At 42.3% G+C, this 12,163-nt stretch overlaps 2 protein-coding genes across 4 annotated transcripts in view; one reads left to right on the forward strand and one right to left on the reverse strand.

The window, feature by feature from the left end:
* On the forward strand, positions 1-4,640 carry LOC122878554 (C-X-C chemokine receptor type 5). 2 transcript variants are annotated; one of them, XM_044201424.1, is made up of 3 exons: positions 1-186; positions 640-1,200; positions 2,692-4,640. In XM_044201424.1, the coding sequence occupies exons 2-3, from the start codon at positions 1,168-1,170 to the stop codon at positions 3,742-3,744; spliced, it is 1,086 nt and encodes a 361-aa protein (XP_044057359.1). In that variant the 5' UTR covers positions 1-186; positions 640-1,167; the 3' UTR covers positions 3,745-4,640. The 2 variants fall into 2 exon arrangements, with proteins under 2 accessions (XP_044057359.1, XP_044057358.1); XM_044201423.1 differs by lacking the exon at positions 1-186 and having other exon boundaries at positions 382-1,200.
* bcl9l (bcl9 like) overlaps positions 4,559-12,163 on the reverse strand; it is a 27,386-nt gene continuing 19,781 nt past the window's right edge. For both annotated transcript variants that reach the window (XM_044201419.1, XM_044201420.1), the window contains 6 exons: positions 10,086-10,208; positions 9,507-9,681; positions 9,238-9,322; positions 6,451-8,866; positions 6,102-6,356; positions 4,559-5,771 (listed from right to left, as the gene is read on the reverse strand). In XM_044201419.1, coding sequence (XP_044057354.1) covers positions 4,591-5,771; positions 6,102-6,356; positions 6,451-8,866; positions 9,238-9,322; positions 9,507-9,681; positions 10,086-10,208 — 4,235 coding nt within the window. In that variant the 3' untranslated portion in view covers positions 4,559-4,590. The remainder of the gene's footprint in view (positions 5,772-6,101; positions 6,357-6,450; positions 8,867-9,237; positions 9,323-9,506; positions 9,682-10,085; positions 10,209-12,163) is intronic.

Raw genomic sequence — 12,163 nt, forward strand, 5'->3', positions numbered from 1 at the left:
GTGGGAGTGCATCCTGCAAAGCAAAGCAATGTACTTTCACATTCACATTACCAAAGCTATACTGTGCATATCCTCTATTTCTTTTTCTATCCAAATTAGAGATTAAAACTGTAAAGAGAAGAAGGTGATAGAAATATCTGGCAAACCCACAGGTGGTTGCAGCACTCTCAACCCAATGTGGCTGTGGTAGGTTATATTTGTATTGCTGCAAGATATCTTGTTTCTGTCCCTGTCATCCACCATATTTTTTCATTATTATTATCATTTCATATACAAATACTTTATTATAGTTAAGTAATCTTCACTCTACTGCTCCATATCATACCATAACCAGGCTTTTAAGGCCTACATAAAAATTACAATAGTAAAGCATTTAGATATATTCAACAGCTAAGTAGCTCTGCATTAAGAAAGTACATGTGGATAATTATGGGGGCATGGCTTTTCTAGTTTTATAATGGTGATGCTCTGAAAAAGTAGCATAGCAGATTTGAATACATCATTAGTGACACTATGGGTCAGATGAAAAATTGGAATCAGTATGTGACATTTACATACATACATATCCATGTACAACTCTTTGTGAACCTTAATTTAACCAGGGGCATATCACTGACAGCAATGCACTCTCTTTTTCAGGAATGCCCAGTTCACACTCACATATTCAAATCTGGAAGCTGCCCAGTATAACCAAAGTCTGATCTGCTGGCCATGGAGCAGCTCCACTGGAGCAGTTGGGGATTAAGTGCCTTGCTCAAGGGCTCCTCAGTGGCTTTCCCTACCCATATTTATTGCTATATTAAATAGCTACATTAGCAAATTAGATTTTATGGTTGGATAATGTTTATGGTAATCTCACACCAACATATTCTTATTGTCAGAGGATGGCTGAATGTTGTTTCCAATTTGGTATAATTGTCTCTTGTCAAAAGCTAGAATATACTGTAGAGTGCAGTTACTTTGATTTGCATTAATGCCCCTGCATGCTTACTATAGAAAGCCTGGAATAAAGCTTTTGTCTGTTTTGCCTTCATGTTTCTACCAAACGCACCCCCCAACAAAGAAATCAGCAAAGTAAATATAGAAGAACCAGCACTAACAGGAAGTACAAGCACATTTCACTACGGCAGTGTAAGGTACACTTTCAAGTGACCAAGATTCATCCACATGGCTGTAACAAACACTTTTACAGTTTTTGAGGTAAGACATAATTAAGAATTGTTAAATTAAGTGAATGGTAAATTGCTGTAGATTGTGTAGAACTATTGTCTCTGACAGGTTTTTGTTATATTAGCATATATATATATAATGGGTCACATTCTGCTCTACATTCATGCTTCAAATGTGGCATGTGTATATGTTCAGTTTGTAATTTCTATAACATTAAAAGAATGGATGTCATAGTAAGCAACAGGTTAAGTCTTACTGTGATTTAGTCTATAGTAAAATGTCCTTTAACTGCTAGTGGACAACTTCCAGTAGCTACAATCTACTGTTTAAGACAGTATAGCATAACTCTTTAACATTTTCTAAATCTCAGCTGCAGCATCTGGCATTTTAAAGCAAGAGATTTTAAGGTAACAAACAACATGTAGCTGCTTCCCATGATTAAGATTCAACTACAAGATGTTTAAATTGTTACCTTAAAGTTGAGAAACAATGAATAAACTACAGTAGCTTGAATTACTGAACTGTAAAAAAATGCACCTAAACATATGTGGGTTAGTTACATTGGGTGTCTACTGCTTATTTCCTGTTAACACACCAGGGAAATAAGCGAGGAAGATATTCAGTGTAATACATCCGACTGTATTACAGGCTTCAAATAACTTGCAATTAATTAATTATTTGAATTAATCATCACACAGATGCAGAAGATTAAAATAATATAATTTAACAGAACACTAATGCAATTATATGTGATTATTTCTAATTTCAAATCACAGTCATTCAGCAGATTTTTTTTTCTCTGTCTGATGTCTAAATTACTTGTAATATGAATCAAATGTATGAACTTGATCTTTGGAGCGGAAATTACACTACAGAATGCTGTTAAAACATTTTTAAAAAACAATATAAAAACAGGTTACAATGTAGTAGTCATTGTGAACTTTAGGCTCAATAATAATGGTGACAGTAATTGCAGCGATGATTACGTGTAAATTCTAACTAGTTCAAATAGTTTTAAACTTTTAAAAGTTTTGTTTTATGGAACAGAATTTTCACATTATATTTTTGTGCCAGCTAGTCCTAATTTAAAGTGACAATTCAGGTTTTAATAGCTGTGATTTCTCCACCAGATATATTAACTTGGTTGTTGACTGGGGGGGAAATGTCATTAGTATTCATTCATTAATATACAGCCAAATTAGGATGTTTTGGCATATTTACCCCAAAACGTCTCATAGTTAGGCCACTGTGAAGGGGAAGTGGAAAAATCTAGTCTATTCAGAGTTTCCTGCCAAACAATTTGAGTGCGAAAACCACACAGAACAAAAAACACAAATGAGGTAGTGCTATTCAAGCTTATGAAATAATATTATTTTCATTTCATTATCAAAAATAACTGTTAGAATTTAGCCAAAATTCAAATCAAGATTTCAAGTGTGTATTATTCTACAGCACACAGTGATTCTCGAACTGTGGAGATTGAGATTGAAATGAACATTTCCCCCCCTTTATATTTTACAGATTGCAGGCAACAGAGAACCTGATAACGTTACAGACTACGTTTACGATAACGCTACAATCTACTGCGATGATGATGAGAAGATGGGCCTCCAGACTTTTAAAGCTGTGTTCCAACCTGTGCTTTACAGCTTGATCTTTCTGCTGGGTGTGGCAGGGAATGGCCTGATGATAACAGTCCTCCTGAGACGTTGGCGCCTCCTGCGCATCGCTGAGATCTATCTGCTGCACCTTGCCCTGGCTGACCTCATGCTCCTTTTCACATTTCCTTTCGATGTAGTTGAAAATGCCACTCATTGGCCGTTTGGGGAGATTCTCTGCAAGCTGACAGGCCTGATGAAACAACTTAACCTTCTCTGTGGGAGTTTCCTTCTAGCTTGTATTGGGTTTGATCGGTATTTGGCTATTGTTCATGCTATTCCTAGTATGCAAAGTCGACGTCCAAGAACAGTGCACCTAACTTGTATTGTATTATGGCTGGTCTGTTTGGGTTTATCAATACCCAATGTTGTGTTTCTTACTGTGACAGATGATGCCTCCTGTGTATATAATCTTTATGGTATTCATGCAAACAACTGGGTTTTGACCAAGGGAGTCTTTGATCATGTGTGCTTTTTCCTACCTCTGGCTGTCATGAGCTATTGTTACACAGCAGTGGTAGTTACTTTGTGCAATAGTCAGAAAAGCCAAGCAAAGCAAGGAGCAATTCGACTGGCTTTACTCGTCACTCTCGTCTTTTGCTTCTGTTGGCTACCATATAATATCACCTTACTGATAAACACGATGGTAGACCTGGATGTTATCTCATATGATAGCTGCAGATCTTATGGCCTACTGTATCAAGCCCTTGATATGACGAAGAGCCTGGGTTTCTCACACTGTTGCCTGAACCCTTTCTTGTATGCCTTTGTTGGGGTGCGGTTTCGCAATGAGCTAATACGGTTACTTTGTGAATTGGGCTGCAGCCGTGTTTGTATGCCTTTCATCAGAGCTCAGGGTCACAGTCGACCATCCATTTCGGATGGAGTAACAACCACCAGCACCAGTCTCATCTAATAAACTGACAATGACTGACAATGTTAGCTGTAACTAAAATGCTTCTGTTACAGTATTTCATTTGTAATGACGGAAAATGTTATACTTTTATCACATTCTTACAATATAGTACCCATTGCTACTTTGATTGCATTTAAAAGATGTTTTATTTACCCAGTCAAGAAAAAAAAATGTTATTGTTGAATCAGTTTTTGCTTGTATTTTAGCTACTGCTAATTGAATTTCATTTTTTTTTTAAATAAAAGATTTCATATATTATACAGCACCGTGTCCCTTTGTCAGTGTCATCAAACACAATAATTGACAACACAATAACCATAACTAAAACCACCTTAGAGATCAGTATTATTCTATTTTTAGACTTCTATTAAACACAGTTATACAGAACAACTGCAAACAATCACAAATTGCATTTTATATACAGCAAGTGTAATTCATTTTTTATATATATCTCATTTGCACAACAGTTTGGTAGTTGGAGAAAATAAATCAATGATATTAAAACAAATATAAATTTGAGGCACTCCTCTCCTGACTGCCACTCTGTTCCCACAACAAATACACACATCTTTGAAATATACATATTTTACAGTATTTTAGAAAATGGCTTCAGATTTGTTATTGAACTGTGATACAGTGCTTTTAAATATTCAATTTTTTTTTTTAAATCAGTTGTAATCCAAAATGTGAAGAGTATCACAGATTTATTGTTTTTACAGTTCCTCTTTTCAAACAACTGCAAGAATAACATTAATGAAAAAAACTTGGGACACAATGGGAAGGTAACCTAGTGGATATGTTTTTTTTTTTTTTGTTTTTGTTTTTTTACAGTTTATGTGAGCTGGATCAGAATGGCATATTGGCCATACCTCCGGAGCCATAGCCAATGGGACTGTCCAGAGACATTCCACGCTGTCTGAGAGACTGGGGGCCCATCATACCAGACTGTGGGTGGGAGGGGGCCATCATGGGACCCTGAGGGGACATTAGAGGACCCTGGGGGCCAAAGGGATCCCCTGGAATTGACATGCTTCGCTGCTTAGCCTGCATCATCATAATGTTCTGCTGTGCCATCAGATTGTGTGGGTGCTGCTGGGAGGACATCATGCCAGGGTATGGATTGGAAGGATGGTGGAAAAGACTGTTTGCCATCATGGCTTGCTGTTGCTGGAGTTGCTGCTGGGGCACCATGCCTGTCCTTCCCATCATATGTCCGGGGGGACACATGGGGCCCATGCCCCCACCAGAAACCATACCCCTAGAGCCCCCCTGAGGAATGCCCATGCTTTGACGTATTCCACCATGTGAGGGGTGAGGTGGCAGCTGCTGTTCAGCCATCATATTCTGTAGGTTTGCTAAGTGGGGGTTGGATGAAGAGCCACTGCTGTGGGGAGAGCCAGAAGAAGACAGCTGTTTGAGGAGCTGCTGTGGAGTAGGTTGCTGGGATGGTGGCCCTTGATGTGGCTCACTCTTGGGGAAATACTGAAGAGTGCTACTGGGCTTGTCAGAAGGGATGATGCGGGAGAGATCAAACTCAGGGATCCCTGTGTGAGTGGGTCTTATGACTTCACTTAGATCCGGGCCATCCCCCATGGGCAAAGAGGCAAATGAGTCTGAGGGGTGAGAGGGGCGTTGGTGAGGATGACCTTTGCTAAGCAGGTGTAACTGCTGAGGTGGCAGAATATCCTCATTAGACTGAGAGAAATTCTGTGACATTCCTCCAATAGGTGAGTGCATGGGCCCATGAGGTGGTGGCTGGATGCGAGGAAAACCTACCATCTGGTTCTGAGATATAGGTGAAACATTGCAGGGCCCCATTCTGTCAGGTGCGCCTCCCCCCATCATGGCAGAATTCATGGCAGGCATGCCCATGTGGTTTGGGGAAGAAAGCACAGGTCCTGAGGCATCATGGGACAGGTGCTGCTGACCTTGGCCTACAATACCCATGGGGCTTTGTGGATCACTGTGGGGACCAATGGAGCCCTGGGAGACAAGTATCTGGGAGGTCTGGGGGTTCCCCATGTTTCCTGGTGATAAAACAAGGCCAGCATGTGAAAAAATGCACTATTAACATTTGAAAATAGACTGCTCTTTTTCTCAACACATTAGACTTATAAAATATTAACTGGAGATCTCTTCATATTTTTAAATAGCACTACTATAATATGAGGGTTTAGGCTGGCTGAGAGAAGGTTTTTAATAGGCAAAGCAACACAGATCTGAGAATTAACACACTTCATTCGTTCATTCATTCAGTCAATCTTTCTCTGATGGAGTGAGAATATCTACAAGTGACATACTGAACCAGAGCCATTCTACTGCTTCCTCTCTGTTGCATTGTGTCCTTGTTTTCATACCTCCAATGCTGACACCAGACAGAAGAGGTCGATCTGGCAGCATCTCATCATCGGAAGTGGCAATTGTTTTGATTGCATCATGGTAGAGAGGAGTAGAACTGGGCATGGCATACTTGGACATCTGAGACATGATAAGAGATAAAGGATTCTGAGATGGAGGGGCATCGGGAGAGGAAGTAAACGGCATACTAGGATTCATAGATCCTGGCTGGCTAATGGGAGTAGAGTTGGAACTCCTGGGGGGAAGTGTTTGGCCTGCAAAGAACATTAAAAAAATTTGATTAATGTCACAGCAATACAAGTAACACCATTAATGATGATCCAACATCATCTTGGATTCTGAGTGTACCTGTGTCAGTAGAAATACTTCCTCCATTGCCCACTACCTTCCCACTGGTTGGACCACCTGGACTTGGAAGAGCTGTTTTAGGAGATGACCACCCTGGAGAGCCCACAGCCATGGCTGGGGACTTGAGTTGTCCAGGAGAGGCAGACGGAGAGTGCAACATAAGGTTGGAAGACCCCATTACCTGGGGAGACTTCATGGAAGAAGACGAAGGAGTCCCAGCACCTGATGCAGGGGGAAGAGGGGGGTGATGCCCTGCAGAGGAGATCTGTGAGGGTGACTTCAGTCCTGGAGCAGAGGGGGAAGGTAGAAGAGGAGATGGCTCTTGGTTGAGGGATGGAGACTTGAGCTGATGAGGAGGAGGCACTGAAGGAGAGGTCAGGGGGTTAACATTGATTGATAGGTCAGAGGGGTGCCTAGGACCGAGGTCTGGTCCCCTAAAGCCTCCAGTCATCGGCATATGACTAAGGCGTGACGTACCTCCCATTTGATTAGGACCTTGCTGGTCAGGCCCAAACATCTCAGGGCCAGGTTGTTGAAGATAGGGCCCTTCCACCTGTCCTCCAGAGAAGGGACCTTGATTGGGAAACTGGAAGGGGCCATCAGGTACTGGGATCATTCCCTTACTTACTCCTCTTCCATTCTGTGACGCCCTGATTCGTGAAATCTCTCCAGGGCTAAACAGCTCACCTAAAGGCCCCCCTCCTGCAGGACCTCCTCTGAGTTTCTGAGATAGCATCATCTGCTGTTGTTGCTGAACATTCATCTGTGGATTCATGTTCATTGTGAGGTGGCTCCCCAGAGGAGAATCCACCAAGTCTCTCATCTGAGGACCCCCTCCAGGAGAGCCCATAATCTCCCGTGGGCCAGTAAAGTCCATAGGATCACCTCGAGTGGAGGGTGGACCCCTGCCCATTCCCAAATTGGGAAAGTCTGGGCCCCCATGATTATCCATAATTCTTGAACCAAGGTTACCCTGTTGCTGCTGTTTAGCTAATCTGTCAAGTTCAAATCTAGGAAGCCCCTGCATCTGCCGTTTCTCCATGATGCGAAACATTTCCTCACGCGTTAATAAATGCTCTGGGTCACCTTGCAAGTGCTGAGGAGGTCCACTGGGGTAGCAGCCATGAAAAGGACCTCCACCACCTATGTTGTTGGGCATATCATCTAGCCAAATCATCCCTGGCCTGGTGGGTCTTTGGGGTCCTAGACCCTCCACTGATAAAACTCCGCCCGTACTACCAGGAAAACCCCCTCCCCCAGGTGGTCCTCTCTGCATCTGTCCCAGGAACCTTGCGCCACGGGGTCCCTCTTGGTGCATGTCTATCATTCGTGCATTTCCACCCATTCCTCCCCCCATCATATTGCCAGGACCCCACTGCTGGTCTCCAGGCTTGCTGTGGTAGGGAGGAGGGGGTCCTCTCATCATGATAGGACCTCCATGCATGCCCATCTCAGTCATCATTCTAAAGTGCTGGGGATGTGTGGGGGGTTGCATATCTTGTTGTCGTCTCTTCTCTAGGTAGTATTCTTCTTGAAGTTTCCTCCACGCCATTTGCTCTGGGGTTAGCCCTTCTGGTCCGAGTAAGGGACCCATGTCGACCCCAGGTGAAGACAGCTGGTGATGGGGGTGTTGTGGTAGGTTATGGTGAGAGTCCATTTGAGGGCTGTCAAGGGCAGGTCCACCAAGGGACTGCGTTTGAGAAATGATGGACTGGAGGGGTTCTTCGTATTTCTTCATCCCTCCGATTGGAGCCAAGGCTGTTGATAGCATATTACTATTACTGCAATTTCCAGAGTTATTAGTACCATTGTCACTGTCCTCGAGAATACCACTCCTATCAGTATTGTTGTTATTATTTAGGTTGGAGGAGTTATTACTAGCATTGTTGTTCGAGCCTCCTGTGTCCCCAGGGCCTCCACTTGCCCCACTGCGCAGAAGCAGCCTCTCTATGTCTCTCAGTGTCTGCAAAGAGCGCTCCCTGTGTTCCAGCTGCTCTTTGGAAAGACCATCTGTGTTCCCTGGGCCACTCCTCTGGCCTGTATCACTCTGTAAGTGTGCAGATAGGATTGGGGGACTCCCTGAAGGGGAGACAGTAGCAACAGGAAGAGTCATACCCCCTGCACCCTCCCCATCGCCATTTCCTGGGACTGGGCCTGCAGGTGTGGCCATGCTTCCTCCCTCTGACCTATGGGTAACAATGCTGTTATTGCTAGAGGCACCGCCAGGTCTGGTCTGAGAAGATTCATTATCGGAGTGTCCCGCTGATGACGGTGTCCCTGCAGGATGCAATGGGCCTCCAACTCCTGCAGAGGCTGGCCGTGGAGTTCCACTTTGGGATTTAGGGGTACCTGTGGGTGGAGAGCTGCTGGAATTTACCTTCTCAGATAGGTTAGGAAGCTTCCCTGATGGGTGGCCCTGTGGCAGACAAAAGGGAAAAAAGAAACAAGTTCAGGCTATTAAAATACTATTACTACTCCTACAATTACATTGTTATTTTTAGTAGTAGTATTAGTTGTAGCTGTAGTTATATTTTATAGTATATTGTCTATTTGTTCATTTGCCAAAACAACACATATTGCACTCTCAGTACAAGTATTCAGAGCAGTCACAACAACTGCTAATGAAAACAGGAACAAAGAGGAGACCAAAATAGCTAAACAAATGAACCTTCCCACATACTTTGCACCTGTGGTCTTTCGTGCGGAAACACTTTTACTTGTGCTTTACCAAGTTTAACACAAAATTGACATTTTGTTTAATTTGTTGCTGAGCTGTGGATGTCTGACCTGCTCCAACTTGGTGTGTGGTACATTTTGCTGGTGAAACCGAAGGATGGAATCAGCCTGTCCTTTCATTACTGCCTCTGCAGCACTGTCAAACAAATAAAGCAATATAAAAAAAAATGTATGCAGTTACATAATTCAGTGTTGACTTACAGATCTAATCAAAATTTAAAAAACAAACCAAAGTTTGTTGATAAGAAAGAAAATCAAGACATCTCCATCTCTCTGATGTGAAAAATCACCTGCATGTCAGGCCTGCAAATAGTTCTCACCTGTTGGCTAGGCTGGTTGTGAAAACATACACCACTTGCTGTGAAGCCTGAGGTGGCTCTGTCTTTAGCCCTGGTCCCACTCCACATCCCATTACAGGACCCCCAGGCTCAGACATGGGCCCTGCAGACAGGCGATCAGAGAGCCCCTGGATAGGACCGGTCAGCCCACGCTCTCCTGAGAAAAATCAGCAGCACACTGGTTTAATTTGCCTAAAGTGGTATCCTGGTTTATAATTGTAATACCAGTACATCCTGTTGGCTACAACATCTAAACACTAGATGGAGCTAAAACACATATAAAGTCAAATCAGTGGAAAGGGATAGTATGGCACTCCAAGCTGACATCCTCTTCCTTTCACTGTGTGTGCAGGATCTGAAAACAACTATGGATAATTCATGGCTTTAACCTGTTGTTTTCAGAGAACATAAAATTGAGACGTGGCAGGGGATTTCTACATGTAATTCATGCAGCATTCACAGCTGTGATCATAATGACACTATTGTTAGTGAGGACTGTGCTACATTCAGACAACAGCAAGTGGCAACGTGTTTCCCCTCTTTGGAGGTAGACAGACTCACGGTGGGTTGCAGTGTGTGGCTTGTCTTCATCTTCTTCTGTGTCAGGTCCAGAACACCATTCATCTCCACTATATGGCTGTTTCTTTTCCAGAACACAGCGCCGCTTACTGCGCATAACACCCTCTGGAGGATAATACACATACATTAACACTTGGATAACAACTGTCATAGTATTGTCCCTTTAAAAGGGTATTACCAATGTATTTTGTTTTTATCATTCACCACTAATGGTCTAAACCCACTATTTTCCACAGTCAGAAGCTAATATACTACTATCTGTTGTAATGCAGTTCTCCTTAAATCTGAACAGGATGTCAAATGGCAGAATCACTTCAAATCAATCAATAAATGGCCTTTGTTAAAAATGGTTATTAGCTGCATCATAACGTCATGTTAGCAAAATGTACCATAGTCATGTCATGTAAAATTATGGATTATGTTAACCAGAGCAATCGTCTATGTGAGCCAAATTCTGAAAACATTGGAAACCTATAAAAAAGGTGAAACTCAGGTTCATGCACCCATGCTTAAACCATCTCCTCTGCAGACATGCTCCTGCTGACCAGACCTGACCAGAAAGTATGCTTATACTTTCTCCATTATCATTCTTGTGTGGTCATATAAAGCCCTAAAACAGCAATGACATACATGCAAATGTGCTCCTTTTGCCCGTGCAAAAAATTAAACATTAGTAAATACTAAAATAAACTGAGCTGACCTATAAATGTATTTTCTTAAATGAACTTATTTAAATATTATTTAAAAACAAAAACACTTACAAGAAAAATTAAAAACACAGCAATCATTTGCAGTTCTGCTCATGTCTGTATTGGTTTTCCTTTTCTTTTCACAACAATATGCCATGCATGCTAATCACATCTGCAGATACAATTTTTTGAGAAGCATGTTGACACATGGTGCAATTATGATTTTGTGGATGCACAAGCTGCTGTGCACCAGTGGGTGCAAACAGCTGCAAGAAATATATAGCAACTTTAACATTTCCAGAAGGTAACCTGCAGTAGAAGAGGCAGAACCAACTTCTGACAGCAAATAAAATGGTGGGTTTAAACGGTCAAATGGAGACAGAAATTATATGATTACTGTCACATATTTAGAGAAGCTTTTTCAGGTTCATTACTCAACATATCACTGACTTTGTGGCAGAAAACTATCTTCCAATAAACACATCAGATGAGTTTGGGTAACCACAGACTTTAAATGTGACTGTGAACGTACAGTAAGGAAGGAAGGAAGTTTGCAGTGACAATACAGAGAAAAGAACAGCAGAGGGAGGACTGCTACCTTGACACAGAGGCAGTATGAAAGGGCCGTCTTCTGTGAATGTTTTTGTTGCCAGCAGTTACTGGTTTATCTTAACAAGAAAGTCAGCTATTGAGCTATGCCTGCTACCATGTTCAGACTTTTTGTCACTGATCTCTACAGGTTTCCAGGTTTGGTGGCCGAGTGATTTGAAGAGGAGGCAGGCTTGTGTTTCATTTGAATGCACTTTTATTTTTTTTACAGGCAGAAATTAGATCACAGGAATGAGACAGAAAGAGAGAGACTGGAGTGAGTGTGTGCGTGTGTGTGTGTGGAGAGTGGGGAGGTCAAATGGAGCCAGAAGAGATTTCCCTTCAAATGATCCACCCTATCTTTCATTCTCTCCCTCTTTCAGCCTCTGTCACTCTTTGTGTTGGACCGCGCCTCTCTCTCTGAGTGTGTCAAGGTGCATGTGTGAGTATGTGTGTGTTTTTGTGTGTGAATGTTTAAAGAGGAGATTCAAGTCATGTACAGGAAGCCCAGAAAGTTTCACAAAATCACATTAATATCATCTGCAGTCAAACATGTGACCACATGAAGGCTTAAATAAGCAACAGCAAACAAATGCAAATCAAACACTTTGTACTGAACCACCTGAACACAAATGTTTACAGAGACACTCACAAAAAGAAACTTTAAGTCTTTCCACCCACTCACTGTCTCCTGCTTTAATAACAACCTCTCTAGGCTTACTAAGTTTTCGCAACCTCATGACCTGTCTCTCTCTGAGCTCTATTGAAAGCCCAGATGCTTTT

This window comes from Siniperca chuatsi, linkage group LG7 (assembly GCF_020085105.1).
Source record: "Siniperca chuatsi isolate FFG_IHB_CAS linkage group LG7, ASM2008510v1, whole genome shotgun sequence".
NCBI classification, from domain to species: Eukaryota; Metazoa; Chordata; class Actinopteri; order Centrarchiformes; family Sinipercidae; genus Siniperca; species Siniperca chuatsi.